General features: G+C 39.7%; 1 protein-coding gene across 3 annotated transcripts in view; it reads left to right on the top strand.

The window, feature by feature from the left end:
- rbms3 (RNA binding motif, single stranded interacting protein) overlaps positions 1–12,983 on the top strand; it is a 275,251-nt gene that overhangs the window by 25,864 nt on the left and 236,404 nt on the right. The window contains exon 2 of one of the 3 annotated variants that reach the window (XM_041954711.1): positions 3,284–3,376. The exons of the other annotated variants lie outside the window; for them this stretch is intronic. Within the exon in view, the coding sequence (XP_041810645.1) occupies positions 3,365–3,376 (12 nt within the window). The 5' untranslated portion in view covers positions 3,284–3,364. The remainder of the gene's footprint in view (positions 1–3,283; positions 3,377–12,983) is intronic. 3 annotated transcript variants of the gene reach the window in all.

Below are 12,983 nucleotides of genomic sequence, written 5' to 3'. Positions count from 1 at the left end.
CACACACAAACCCCTTCCTGCGGTACCAGTGACATTGATATCATCATCTTGTTGGAACCAGTGTCTCTCTCCTAAACTGAATTTTGACTTGGTGAGTTGTGCTCTCACTCCACACATGTCCCAGAGGATGTTCACATTTCAAAATTAGTAGATCCCTTTCTTCTGATTAATTTTATTCAGAGTAAATCATGTGTGAGTTTACAGTTGTGTGTCTCTGTGTGTGTGTCAACAGGCTTTGGTGGCCTGTTGAACCACTTAAAGGATTCTATTTAACGGGTCAGCCGAGCAATTAATCAAGGGTTTAATTGGAATCCTGAGTGGAGTGACATGATTTATGCAAATAAGGTCATTAATATGCAGGCCTGCATTCGATGCTTAAATTAAAATGGCTCATCCGCCAGTGCAGGCTAGCACTTTCATTATGGTAAATTAGAGAGCGATAATAACTCCAAATACACATATTTATTTTCTACAGACATTCAGAACAGGACATGCCCACAGGAGGAAATATGTGAAAAGGCAGAAAGAAGGAAGTTCTTATATGGGAGACAGTCAGGAGGAGGCAATGCTAATGCTGTTAATTTTACCTCATTAGACGCAGACTACTATCTGCAGGGCTTTGGTTTTAATTGGATCACCAAGCAATTTAAACCACATTTGGTTCTTAATTGCTTTTTTCGCACTTTATTATAAAAAGTACAGCAGCAGTAGTTTGCCATTCATTAAATTCTTTGCCTGGTCAATGCAGCGCAGTGATACCAGTGTCTGACCTATGCCAGTGCCCTTGGTAACCATCCCCACAGGGACAGTTTGTGATCCTTGCTCCAAAGTGTCCAGTGCACTCACCCTCCCTATGTGCTGATGCCAGGGGATTAGAGACAAGAAGGCAAGGAGTTGAGCCACAGTTGAGTCACATTCTCTTGTGACTTGTTTCATAAGGGTCGCTGCACAGGAATGTCGAATCTAAGAGCCACTCGTCTTGAGAGATTTTTCACCTGCTTAGCATCAGGGATGAGCTAGTAAAATCCACTAGGTTCCTTGCCAGTGAGGAGTCATTACCAACATTGATGTGTTTTAAAAAGTGATAATTAGAAATGACCCTCTAGTCTGGTGTTGAACTGTTTTTTGTTTTTGACTGGTCAGGGTGGGCGATATCATATTGTTCATGATAATACCTGTAGAAATTTTAATGCCATATAAATATCACATATAACAACATTGCGACTTGTGAATGTATTACATCACTGCAGCAGTGCACATAGCTGAAAGCCAAAGTCATGTTGTACAGAATTTGGCTTCTTTAGCGGGGAACTGGTTTCACACAGTGAAATATTCGTCATCTACATTGAGCTTGAGAAACTGTGTGTGAGGATCTGATTCAGCTCAGGTACATAAATTGATTGATCATCATATGATATGTTTGCTTTGCAAACGTCTGTCTTCGTCAGGTGGGATTTTGGGAGGAAATAGTTGTTTGATTGTAGCTGCAAGATTGTGGATAGATTTACCCTCCCAAATTTTTTAAAAACATTTTCCTTGTTGGACTTCATCCGACTATAGATATAACAGAATAAGTGTGCTGTAAAGCCCATCTAAATCCTTCTGAAAATATCAATATTTTCAGTGTGGAGAGAGGCATGCACACCAATACTGTGCGTTATTCTGTGCTATGTGTGATGGAAGGTTTAAAAGATCATACTGTGGAAAAGGCGTGGTGAAAGAAACCAAGTCTAATAAGCTTGCTAGATGAATAGCAGATGATGCATAATACCTGAAACCAAGCAATATCACTTTAACTCAAACTGTTTTTATTCCACAGTGTCATTTAATCAAAAGAGATTTGGTTGCCGCAAAAACAAATTATGATAAAATAATTATATGGTATTCTATTTATTCAGTACTACAAGAAACAAAATGGAAGAGCAAAGAGATAACACTCTGCGTCTTTTGTAACTGGAAGTCCAGGTGTAATGAAAAGGTTGGGTCTATTCTTGGGCTTGAATTGAAGCTATGGCAACATCAACAGTTTAAATGTAATGGTTTACCTTTAAATGATATGAATACAAAACATTTCAGACAAATGAAATTGTCCAAACCACACGTCTCTGTCTCTGCTGTACCTGAAAACCTGCTGTAAAAATTAATATCTGTCGGTGTTGTAATAATACACCAAAGGTTGTATTATGCTGTGTGATATTTGCATCTTTATGTTGCAATTAATGAAATTCTTCAGTTATGTATGTAGATGCTTTACAAACCTGTTCTTAGCATTGTTGTTGTTGAAATTTCGTTGTTCTTTTTTTGTTGATCAAATTGCAAACCATGCATTTATTGTGCATATTAATTTTACATAGCTAATAGCATCATGTAAGTTAAATATGACAGCACAGAAACTGAAATTCACTTGAGTTTTGTTGAGAAATTCTTGACCACAAGCATATATCAGTTTAAGTTAAGTTTTAGATAGATAGATAGATAGATAGATAGATATACTCTTTAAGAGTGACAGAGATGCCCTTTAATACTGAGTGACATCTGACTGTTGTATTCACTTGCATAATATAGTTCCACAATGCATAATATAGTTCCACAATGCACACTAAGCAAAGAGTACTGCTGCATTAAAATAGTTTGTGATGAAAAGCCCTGAATTATAAAAAAAACCCCTCAACACAACATTTCCATAACATTTTGCTGTCAGTGTCCTTCCCAGCATGAACGAGTTCAACCAGCAGCAGCACTCTAAGGTGTGGCGCACATGCAAAATTTCAAAGTGAAGCAAGTTAAGCAACCTTGCTCGCTGTTGACATGGATATCATTCATTGAAACTACTGGATGCTGTTTGTTTGTTTGTGCTCTTCGTGGTTGCCTTGCTCACAACGCTGCATGATTGGAAACGGTTCCAGTGTTTTAATGGGGCACAACAGGGTGTTTTTGACAGCTGGTGTATGTGGAGCACAATGGGTTACAACAAACAAAGGCATGGCAATGGAACAGGCTTTGCAGTGTTTACTGTAGCTGGAGCGGATGGATCTATTAAAAAACATGCCTTGATCTGCCCCGATCGGACTGGGACATCCTGTTGTTGGACGCAAGTGTCACAATTTTGTTTAAACTTACACGTTGGCTCATAGCTCAGTTTATTCCGTTTCAGCATTTTTTTTTTCCTGTTGGCTGTCACACACCCACCCACACACACACACACACACACACACACGACTCTCAGTTATTTCTCTCTCCTTTTCTGTCACTCACACGCACCTCTTGTCCTCATGTGTGCCAGGGCTCGGTGGCTGCTTGGGGTTTTCTGTAATTACAGCAGTGAGCGGGGAGCTGTTTTTTGCATGGCAGATGGTCCAGCACCATGCTGCATCAGGTAACCGTGACAACCACCTCCCTCCTCGCAGTTAACAGCACCATCATGGCTCTTTACAGTGACCACATGTCATTATCGAGTCTGTGGAGATGGAGAGAGCAGGGGACAGATGTGGGAGGAGCTGGATTAGGGAGGGTGATAAAGAAAGAAAAAGGATTTTTCAGGATGCTCAGGACGTTCTTATCAAACACACACAGACAGAAGGCAGAGAGTAGTGTGACTACCATCATTGTTTTGGTTGGTGTGAAACAGCTTTGCTGAAATCTTCACTGCTTTCAGATCATTACTCCAACCTGTTCGCTTGTCAGTCTTATTCATCCTGTTAATTCATATTTTCTATCAGATCAGTTCCACCAAGTGACATATCTGTGACGTCAACACCACATTAACGCTTGCAGCAAATGTGATTAGCTTTTTTTTGTTGTTGTTGTTTTGGTACCCTGTTTTAACGTAACCACTTTTGCCTCACTGGTGCATCTGATATCTGATTCACGTCATCATGCCCTGGTGCCGTAATGTGTGTTTTGGATAAATGGGACCTTTCACCACATTATCACTAATCAGATGGCTCAGCTAAAGCAGGCAGCACTGATATACAATCAGTTTCTCCTCTCAGCTTACCATGCAGCTGATGACTCAAATTACCTGATTAGGAGGTCCTGCTGCAGATCTGGATGAGCACTCCTTCAAGTCTGTTGCAGGAGACTTGATAGTTTGTCTAAACATGAGATAGCTTGAATTCTTAATTCTGATATGAAATCTCACAAGACACCAACTGTTCCTTGCTGCAGTTTCATGCTCTGACCTCAACTGGTGAACTACTACAGCTGGATATGCAAAAGGGGAAATTCCTCACCATTCTTTGTTACAATTGACATAACAATAGAGACCAGTGCAGCTGTGATACAGGCCTGTATAGAGCCAAGGATGGTGTCGGAGGCACTCTGCGTCTGAGTGAGCTGTGTGCTTCCTTGCAGTACCAGAGGGAGGCAGTGACACACCTTGGTGTGGCAGGAGATGTTGGAGGCATGCTTTCCACAACACTCATTTGTCCATTCAATTAATCACCTACTCACCTGTTCATTTTGTTAATGAACCAAACAAGTCAATCTTGTTTTATGCAAAAAGTCACTTTGTGTTTATAATGTGGTGCCCCCGTTACACGTGGAAAAAAATAAATAAATTGACTTTTAGTCATTGTGGAAGTCCGACATCATTATTTGCATACCTCATAGGCTACTGCATCCGGTGCTTTATCAAATATTGAAGTAACAATGAAATGGCATTTTGAGAGCATCCGGCATCTGTAATTCTACATGTTTCCTGTTGAAACAGGATGTTTGAGGATAAGGCACAGTGAAACCACATAAACCTCCTTAAAGGAATATGAGGACAGTTTCATTTGTTGGTAAGAATATCTTTATAAATCACTAATAAAGAATAAAAGCTTGGTGCAGATGGTAATTACTGAAGATCCATATTCCCTGGAACTAAAAGTAATGATGTATTGACATAGAAGAAAAGCCATGTCAATACTGCGTATTTAATCGTTTTAAAAGGTATTATGGATATTAAAACATGTTTAAATAATTGTTTGTAACTACATTGTACAAATGATGAGTGCTTCTCTGGCTACATAACAATTTCGAAAAAAAAATGGAGACTTTCTTTTTTTTTTTTAAGAAAAACCTGACCTCCAAATTGATTTGAAATGAGAAAACCTTGTCTGAGAGCTGATCTGATCGGCTATTACAGTGTAGCTGCAACAAAGTAAATAACAGGATACAGATAGCACAACAGGTATTATTGAAATATCAGATCTCACGTCTTACAGGAGAAAATGATTTACAGTATATTTTGCTAGAACAGGAGAGCTTAACAAAACATTGTGATGTGATGTGTGTGTTCAGATTTGTCCCTGCACCTTCCTGTGACGTCCTACCTGCTGGGGGTTAACATGCACAGATTCACTCACTCGCACTTGTGTGCTGGTTATATCCAGTTTATTGAATGTGTTCACCAACATACTGTCACGCTCCAGCTGGATATGCTATATTATATGCAAATAATTCAAAAATAAAATCTAAATTATTGACTTGTGGTGATGGAGGTGTGTGTGCAACTGTGTGAAATTTGGTCTCTTCTCTTCTCTTCTCTTCTCTTCTCTTCTCTTCTCTTCTCTTCTCTTCTCTTCTCTTCTCGCCACCAGCATTGCAATATTGTGTACACAGTGTTTAACTTTTTAAGAGTTCACACTGTTCCGTCCAATCAATAGCAGGTTTGTGCTGTGGTATAATTTCTTGCACCCTGTCCGATCATAAATGTACCTCTTGATCTGACTCTGCTGGGGGAAATCAATAGCCATCCAGTGGGCCAGCTGTTAGGTTTTTATTATTTCTTAAATCAGTCAAGTCTGCAGTGCAAAGTTACCAGAGTGGAGGCAGAAGCAACAGTAGAGCTTTTAGTTCATAAAAATAACATGCCTCTGAAGCCTGTATATGAAGATATTGATCGTGTGCACTGAAAGTGAAAGGGTTTTCACCTTGTATTACAGTATCCACAGCAGTGGTGCTATTGTGTAATGTGGTTAGCACAGTGTGACTACCTGGTTATACTTGGTGGGAATACAGCATGAGATGTCTGCGTTAGTCATATCAGTTTAAAGCTGAAATTGTTGTTTCTTCAAACAGTGCAACAGTTATTTTTAACATGCTTTTTGATTTTTCTGGTTTTGTTTGTTTTTTTTGCAAGCAATTATTTTCATCATTTTTCTTCTGTAATTGACAGTCAAGAGGCGATAAGCAACAAAGATCAGACTTCACAATACAAAGTTCACAGTGTGATACACTCATAATATTTTTTTCACAGCTGCATTGAAAAGAAACGGCTGCTTTATTTCAGTTTTTTGTCACAGTTTTATTGTAGATTTGAATATGCAACAATAGATGATAATGGCAGCAGTCATAACAAAATATAAATAGAAAAGAGAGAATTTTTTTTTTTCACTTTGAAAAGCTAATTCTGAAAAATTCAAGCTGTTAGCGTCCAATGATCAACAGGATCAGCTGAACATGGCAGATATGGTTTGCCGGGGCAAGTGTTGAGCTCGACAATGTTTGCCATGGCTAACAGACGACGACAAATAGAACAATTTAAACAAACACATGGAATCTAGCCCAAATTCAAAGCTTAACAGTCAACAGCTGCGAAAAGAAGAACAGCAAATGGTTGGTCACATTTCATCTGTTGTCTTTTTTTTTTTTTTTTTTCAAAACACCTACAATTTCACAGTGGTGAGTAGGGACATACTGTAAAAGCTCAGTAATCTGAACAGGAAATTGGCCATTCTGTACTTAATAAGTAATCAGCAGGATTTTGAAAACGTCTCTACGATCCACTGGGAGCCAGTGCAAATTGTGTTGGGATATATGATCTCTCTCCCTCCAGTCTAGTTAAAAATCTAGCCTCAGCATTTTCTCTTATGTCCATATTTTACAGGAAGTTAATGATGGGATAATACTACAGTAAATGAAATAGTAATCACACATTTTAGTGTCATTTTACTTTACTGATTTCTTTCAGATGATAAATCAATTGATAGCATCAAGCAGCACTCTTCCAAGAGTCTAAAAGTGTCAGTGATTTGCTGATCATTGACATAAACACAGATTTCTTTACATTTGTAAATTTTTCATGGAGCAATATTGAGAGTGTGGCTTCGTCTTTTTGGAGTGTAGTAGTTAGTTTTCGTCTAGTAGGTTAACGTTCAAGGATACATGCTTTTATGTTTTTTTTTTTACATGGGAACATTAAAATGTGTTCTATAGTAAGCCATAGTAAGCCTCCAATTAAAAAAGCCCTGAATAAATCATTTAGTTTCACTGACAGTTGATTTTCTACATTAGTTATCTACAAGAAACCAACAGAGGTTTTACATTAACTTACTTCAACAATTGCTGTCCATCAACTCCATCTGATGGAAATTTAATGTACCATGCATTTTGATGTTAAGTGCCTCTCCCTAATGCAATTTAAATAGCAAAGCTAACTCGCTAGATAAAAAATTATGGATTTGTTTTGATTTTTTTGTGAATTATTTATTTACTTTTCTACTTTTCCATTGGAATTATCTATATATATATATTTTGTTCCTGTAGTCTAGTAAAAAAAAAAAAATGCATATCATTATGTCTGCATTTTCTCAATTTATGTGATCTAATTTAGTGTTGAGGAGGTTGTCTGTGTTGAGGAAGTAGCATGCCACCAGCACATGTACAACCTGCGGCAGTCAACTTATTTGTGTTTCTGGAGCACTCAAATTCCATTGATCACTGATACGATATGTTTTGACATTCTTACCCAGACAAGCTTATATATAGAGTGATATTTAGGATTATGCTCTGTGACACTGACAGAACACAAACAAAACTGACAAAACCTTTTGGTTATAGGTTGGCTACTGGATGCTGAACAAGTTGCTTTTAACATAAGCTATGTTGTAGAGCTGTTAAAGAAAATCTTGGTTTACTGAAATTCTACCCACTCCTCAACCAATCCATCGGTTAATAGGGGAAAAAAATCTGCACATTATTTCTAGATTAACTAAATCAGCCACAGTGCACTGAGTGCACGCTACCCGATAGACTAAATGTGTGCTAGTCAAAGGTACATAATGATGCCAAGGAAATGAATTCCAGCAGTTTGACTAGCTCTTTTTCTGTAGCTGTATCCTCATCTTCAGCAACACACACGCATGCACATACCTGGCAAGGATCACTGAGAATACGCTTCCCCATAACTACAAAACTAATCCTTGCTGAGCTAGCACTGCAGTTTAACGTTCCAGTAAAAACAACATGAAAAAACAGTTACCAGCATCCAACCTGGTGCATTTGTTATTTAGTTGGCTTCAAATGAGGCTTAACCATTCACACAGTTCCTCTTGACTATCCCTCAGTATTACAACATTAGTTGACATCACCTAGTGAGCATGCTCACACCAAGTTCAACGGGCTAGCTTACAAAATAAACAATAAAACATCATAAAACATGGCTGAACTTACAACTTTCAAATTTGAAGTCGGGTCACAGTTAGCCGGTATCGATCCTTCATTAATCTTGAACCGTTGCTAGCCCTCCTTGAGCAGTAAGTTCAGAATAAAATGCAGACATTTTGCCATCAAAAATAAACATCACCCACTCAGCTCTTCAGTTCTTAAGAGGCTGGAGGCCAGTATAGCAGTTTGTACTGGGTTCTTTGACGTGTTGTCAGTTCATCTGGAGCTCAGTAAATGTAAGATAGGCTAAGCTGTCTCTGTTAGGTTGAGCGACTCCAGAGTCATATTTATCAAATATTATTAGCAGTATTAAACCGTATGATTATTACCACAGAAACACATTTGTTGATAAAAAATATTTCGATATTATTTTATGATATTTTTTTTGTAGTATAATATTGCCTATCATTCAAAAATAAAATGCATCAGGTGTGCAAAATGTCCCTCCCGCCCCCGAATAATAATTAATTAAGAAGCGCTTTTATAAGCCATTGAGAATTTGGTTGAAAAAGATCATATCGACCAGCCAAACGACCAACAGAGCAGATGGTGTCAACCCTGCTATTCTGATTGACTAACTAACCCTGACCCAGGACCCGGGCTAGCGTCTTGCTCTGCTCTTGTTGCCGTGTCTCCTGAGTCTTTCTCTCAAACATCAGTCTCTCAGTCTCCTTTGAGCTGCCATCTAATCCACCAGTCATCTGAATCCAGACCCTCATCTCACCAAGGTCGGGATGAAAGAGCATCACACCGGAGCCGAGGTCCGTCCGTGCGTGGCAGGAGGAAAGGGAGAAGGCCTTAGTGCGAAATGTCAGTGCTTTTCCTGTGAAGCTAGACTCATCAAAGGAGGATTAGTGTCGGACTGATGGCCTCACTGGACGAGCATGCTCTGATGGGGTAATCTGATGCATCAGAACCAATATGAGACTCGGATGAGACGCATGGACAATATGTACACTAACACACCCTTGTGCACTTGCATGCATGCGCCCACACATGCGAAAGCGCACACATATTTATACTAATGCAGAGTCTCGTGCAGACACAGTGACGAGTTTCACTTCTTCTGTCACTTTGGATGAAATTATGTCATTGAAGAAAGGAGTATGTCTCTTTTGGTCTCTTAATGCTGGCTGCTAATACAATAGTTATGAATCATTTACATACGATACAGTAAAGCTGCACACTGGCACTCGTCAGATATGAATGGCCTAGTTGAAATAAAGCCGTCTTGAATGTGCCAAGGATATTTATAATTACAGGGTAGTCCAACCTTTCAATGATTGCTAGCATTATAATTCAGTTTTACAGACAACTGACAGTGAAGACAGCCATGGTTGTTAGAGTCAACATGCCCGTGATCATGACAGACTAGACTGTAAATAATGGTAAAGTAAATTGATGCTTAGGATGGTTCAGTTACGTTTTATGCTTTTTGTTTGTTTGAACTGATTAGACGGTTCTCCGTCCCTTCCGACATTGTACGCTATTGCTAGGAATCAAAGGCAACATGTGCTCAGTGTGTTGCTGGTGATGCCATGAGGTCACCATCAATTTGTAATGGATAATTTGCAGATGCAATCATCTGCCCAAGACTGTCAGACTAAGTTTGTTTTTGGTGTACAATTTCAAAGCCTCTGATGACCCACCAGTACACAGTCTGTCGACGAGAGCACATCGTTGATTGCACAAAGATGCCACAGTTTGGGTGATTCATAAGTTGGGGAGATTACAGCAGCACCTTTGCTACAAGTGTGCCCGATAATGTTCTGTTTACCGTCCTACCTTAAAATGCAAGGATGGTAACATCTGTTTGAGTGTTTGTCATACTTAAAAAACACTGGGATTTGTTTTCAAGCTCTCAGTCATTCTGTAAGAGAAGGTGTCATTTTTGATCAAAAGTCAGATATCTCATGAAAAATGGAACTGCTCAAATGTTTTCATTTCTTTCCGCCCACTTCTCATTTCTCGCTTTCAAAAACAGCTCTCACTACAGTATTTACTGCCTTGGGACTAATGGGAGGAGCTGTGCACCATGTGTTCGTTTGAGCTAAATCAACCATTTTGCAACAAATAAACTGCAAGACAAATAGGAACATCATTCTTAATTTGCAAAGCTGACAGGGCAAGAAATGAGAACAATACGAAGGCCCAGTACTGTGCTCTTCATTAAAGTCTTTGTCCTCCACACATGACAAAGCAGATTGTGATTGTGGCACTGACAGGCTGTGGACAATTACAAGTGATGTATTTATAGATTTTCGTTGTGATCCAGTCTGAAATATAGCTGCTGTCTGTACTAAAAATGAACCATATAGAACTGCAATAGCAGAACTCAACTTATCCGTATTCTGATATGAAAACCACAGTCGATACTCAGTAATGGAACAGAGTCAAAGAGAATTTGTTTATAGAGGGGTGATTTATTTTTATTAGCGCTTTCTGGTTGTGTGTATTGTTATTGTTCCTGCTGCAGATTTATTGACTTAATCTGAATATTTGAAAATGTGGTATGTGGTTTCTTTGTGGATTGTTAATGCATCCTGTTTTGAAAAATACAAAAAGAAAATTGGAAAAAGAAACGTGGTCAAGCTGGATAACATATTCCTGGCATGAAAACTGACCCAACCCTGAACCGCGACTGGCCAATCATAGCCTAGCAACAGTAACTAGGCTAGACAGATCTGTCAAGCTTTAGATTTCCTCATATGTTGAAATAGCTCAAGAGGGATACACTATATTTGAAGCGTTTGGAGGGTTTCTAAAGGGGTTTCTAAAACCCCAGACAAATGAGCAATAGTGTAAGGAATGGACCTGTGTGTTCATCTGCTCAAATGCAATCATTAGCATGTTCGGCTAGTTAGCTTACGACATACAGTTGCAAGCTAAGCAGCGAAACAGGGCTATGTTAGTGCCAAACAAGTCTGATCGTACATTTTTCCTCATCATAATTATGATACAAGGGCTACCTAGCTCTACAGTGCGATGCAAGCCAGGGTAGAGAGATATGCTTAAGGTTCATCAACAGTGATGATTTGTTAAACTGGTCATGTTGAATTAGATGTACTGTCTAACTATAACTCACCAGTCCTTGAGAATACAGTATATATAAAGCTTTATTTTAGGTTGCAAAGTTTTGATGTACTTCTACCTTTTCATTTCTCTTTCCAGAGCCTCATCTTAAAATCTCAAAAAAGAAAAAGAAAAAGGTATTTTGGGTTATCAGACAGTCTCAGCTTCTCCCAGAGGAGATGTTTTGCTCTCGACTGAAAGCTGCGTGTGCACAATATATAGTGAAAATGGATCGAGGTATGTACACATACAGTATCTTTAGGAATGAGGCACTCTCTCAGATAGTCGTGGGAAGTATTTCAGAATGGGCAGGCATGCGCAGAATCAGAAATGTTTACAGAGATCACAGAGGAAATAAGGTAATTTTGTGGCGCTACTAATGGCAGAGTCTTGACAGAGGATATGTTTCATTTATCCTATCTGCATCAAGGTCGACGTGGCAATTACCACGGCGGGGAGAAGCTAAAAAAGAAAATCCACCGGCCCAGTGGTGAATATACAACAAATCACCTGTGCTGTTCAGGGCAGGGAAATTTTAAAAGGGGTGATATAAAGTGTAGCTCAAAGGCAGACTGTTTAAGCATGGAGGAAGAGGGCGAATGGTTTATTACCCAGCCCAGCAGAGTAGCTCTAAAAGCCTACTGCAAACTCACACCTTTTATTTAGCTTATACTCATGTGGCTGGTTTAGGGGACATAAAATACAGCTCATTCCCTTTCCTTAGGGAGATATCCACCATTAGCTTTTTTAGTCTTGGATTACAATTAACAGGCTTCATAACAGCCCCCATGCTGCATCCACATTTTCATACCTTTCTCTCAGAACAAGTGTTGGGTTAAGCATAAATTAAGGGCAGTTAGAGCCCTACCTGCTTTATTAGTATGACAAGCACGACAAGGATGCCACCAGGCCCTTGTCACCCTGGCCCTCCATCCTCCTCCTCTCACCTGAATAGCTGCTCAATACCTCAGCGTTGTCCCTCTTGATCCCTTTACCACCGCTTTCCCACTTGCCGTCATACCCTCCCCGTCTCCCTTCCCTTCCTCCACGCTTGTTGCAGACTGTCAGGCTAGCAGTGCAGCACACTTGCTGTGTTCACGCCGGTTGGTCAGCTAAGATTGGCATGCACAGTGTGTTTCCTGGACTGACCTGCCTGCCTGCGTTGCTGTCCTATTAAAATTCCTGTGCCAGATCCCCAATGAGGAGAGTGTAGCGGGGTCAGCCTGGCTCGCTGGCCTCTCTCCCCCTGCCTTCCTAATGATGAGGACGCCTGTTGGGTTCATTATTAAAGAACTGCTAATAACAGACGGAGAACGAGGACCGATGGAGAGGTGGGGTTGAGTGAGATGGCAAAATGGAGAGGATGGAATGGAGATGGTGATAAATTGCTAAAGCAGTGTGATTTCCACCAAAAAGCAAAGTTTCTGCTGTTCCTAAACATGGAAAGAAAAAAAATCCCAACTCCCTCGTGATCAAGT

This window comes from Chelmon rostratus, chromosome 16, assembly GCF_017976325.1.
Source record: "Chelmon rostratus isolate fCheRos1 chromosome 16, fCheRos1.pri, whole genome shotgun sequence".
Classification (NCBI taxonomy): Eukaryota; Metazoa; Chordata; class Actinopteri; order Chaetodontiformes; family Chaetodontidae; genus Chelmon; species Chelmon rostratus.
The sequence above is the reverse complement of the archived record's forward strand: the minus strand, read 5'-3'. Positions and strand labels throughout refer to the sequence as shown.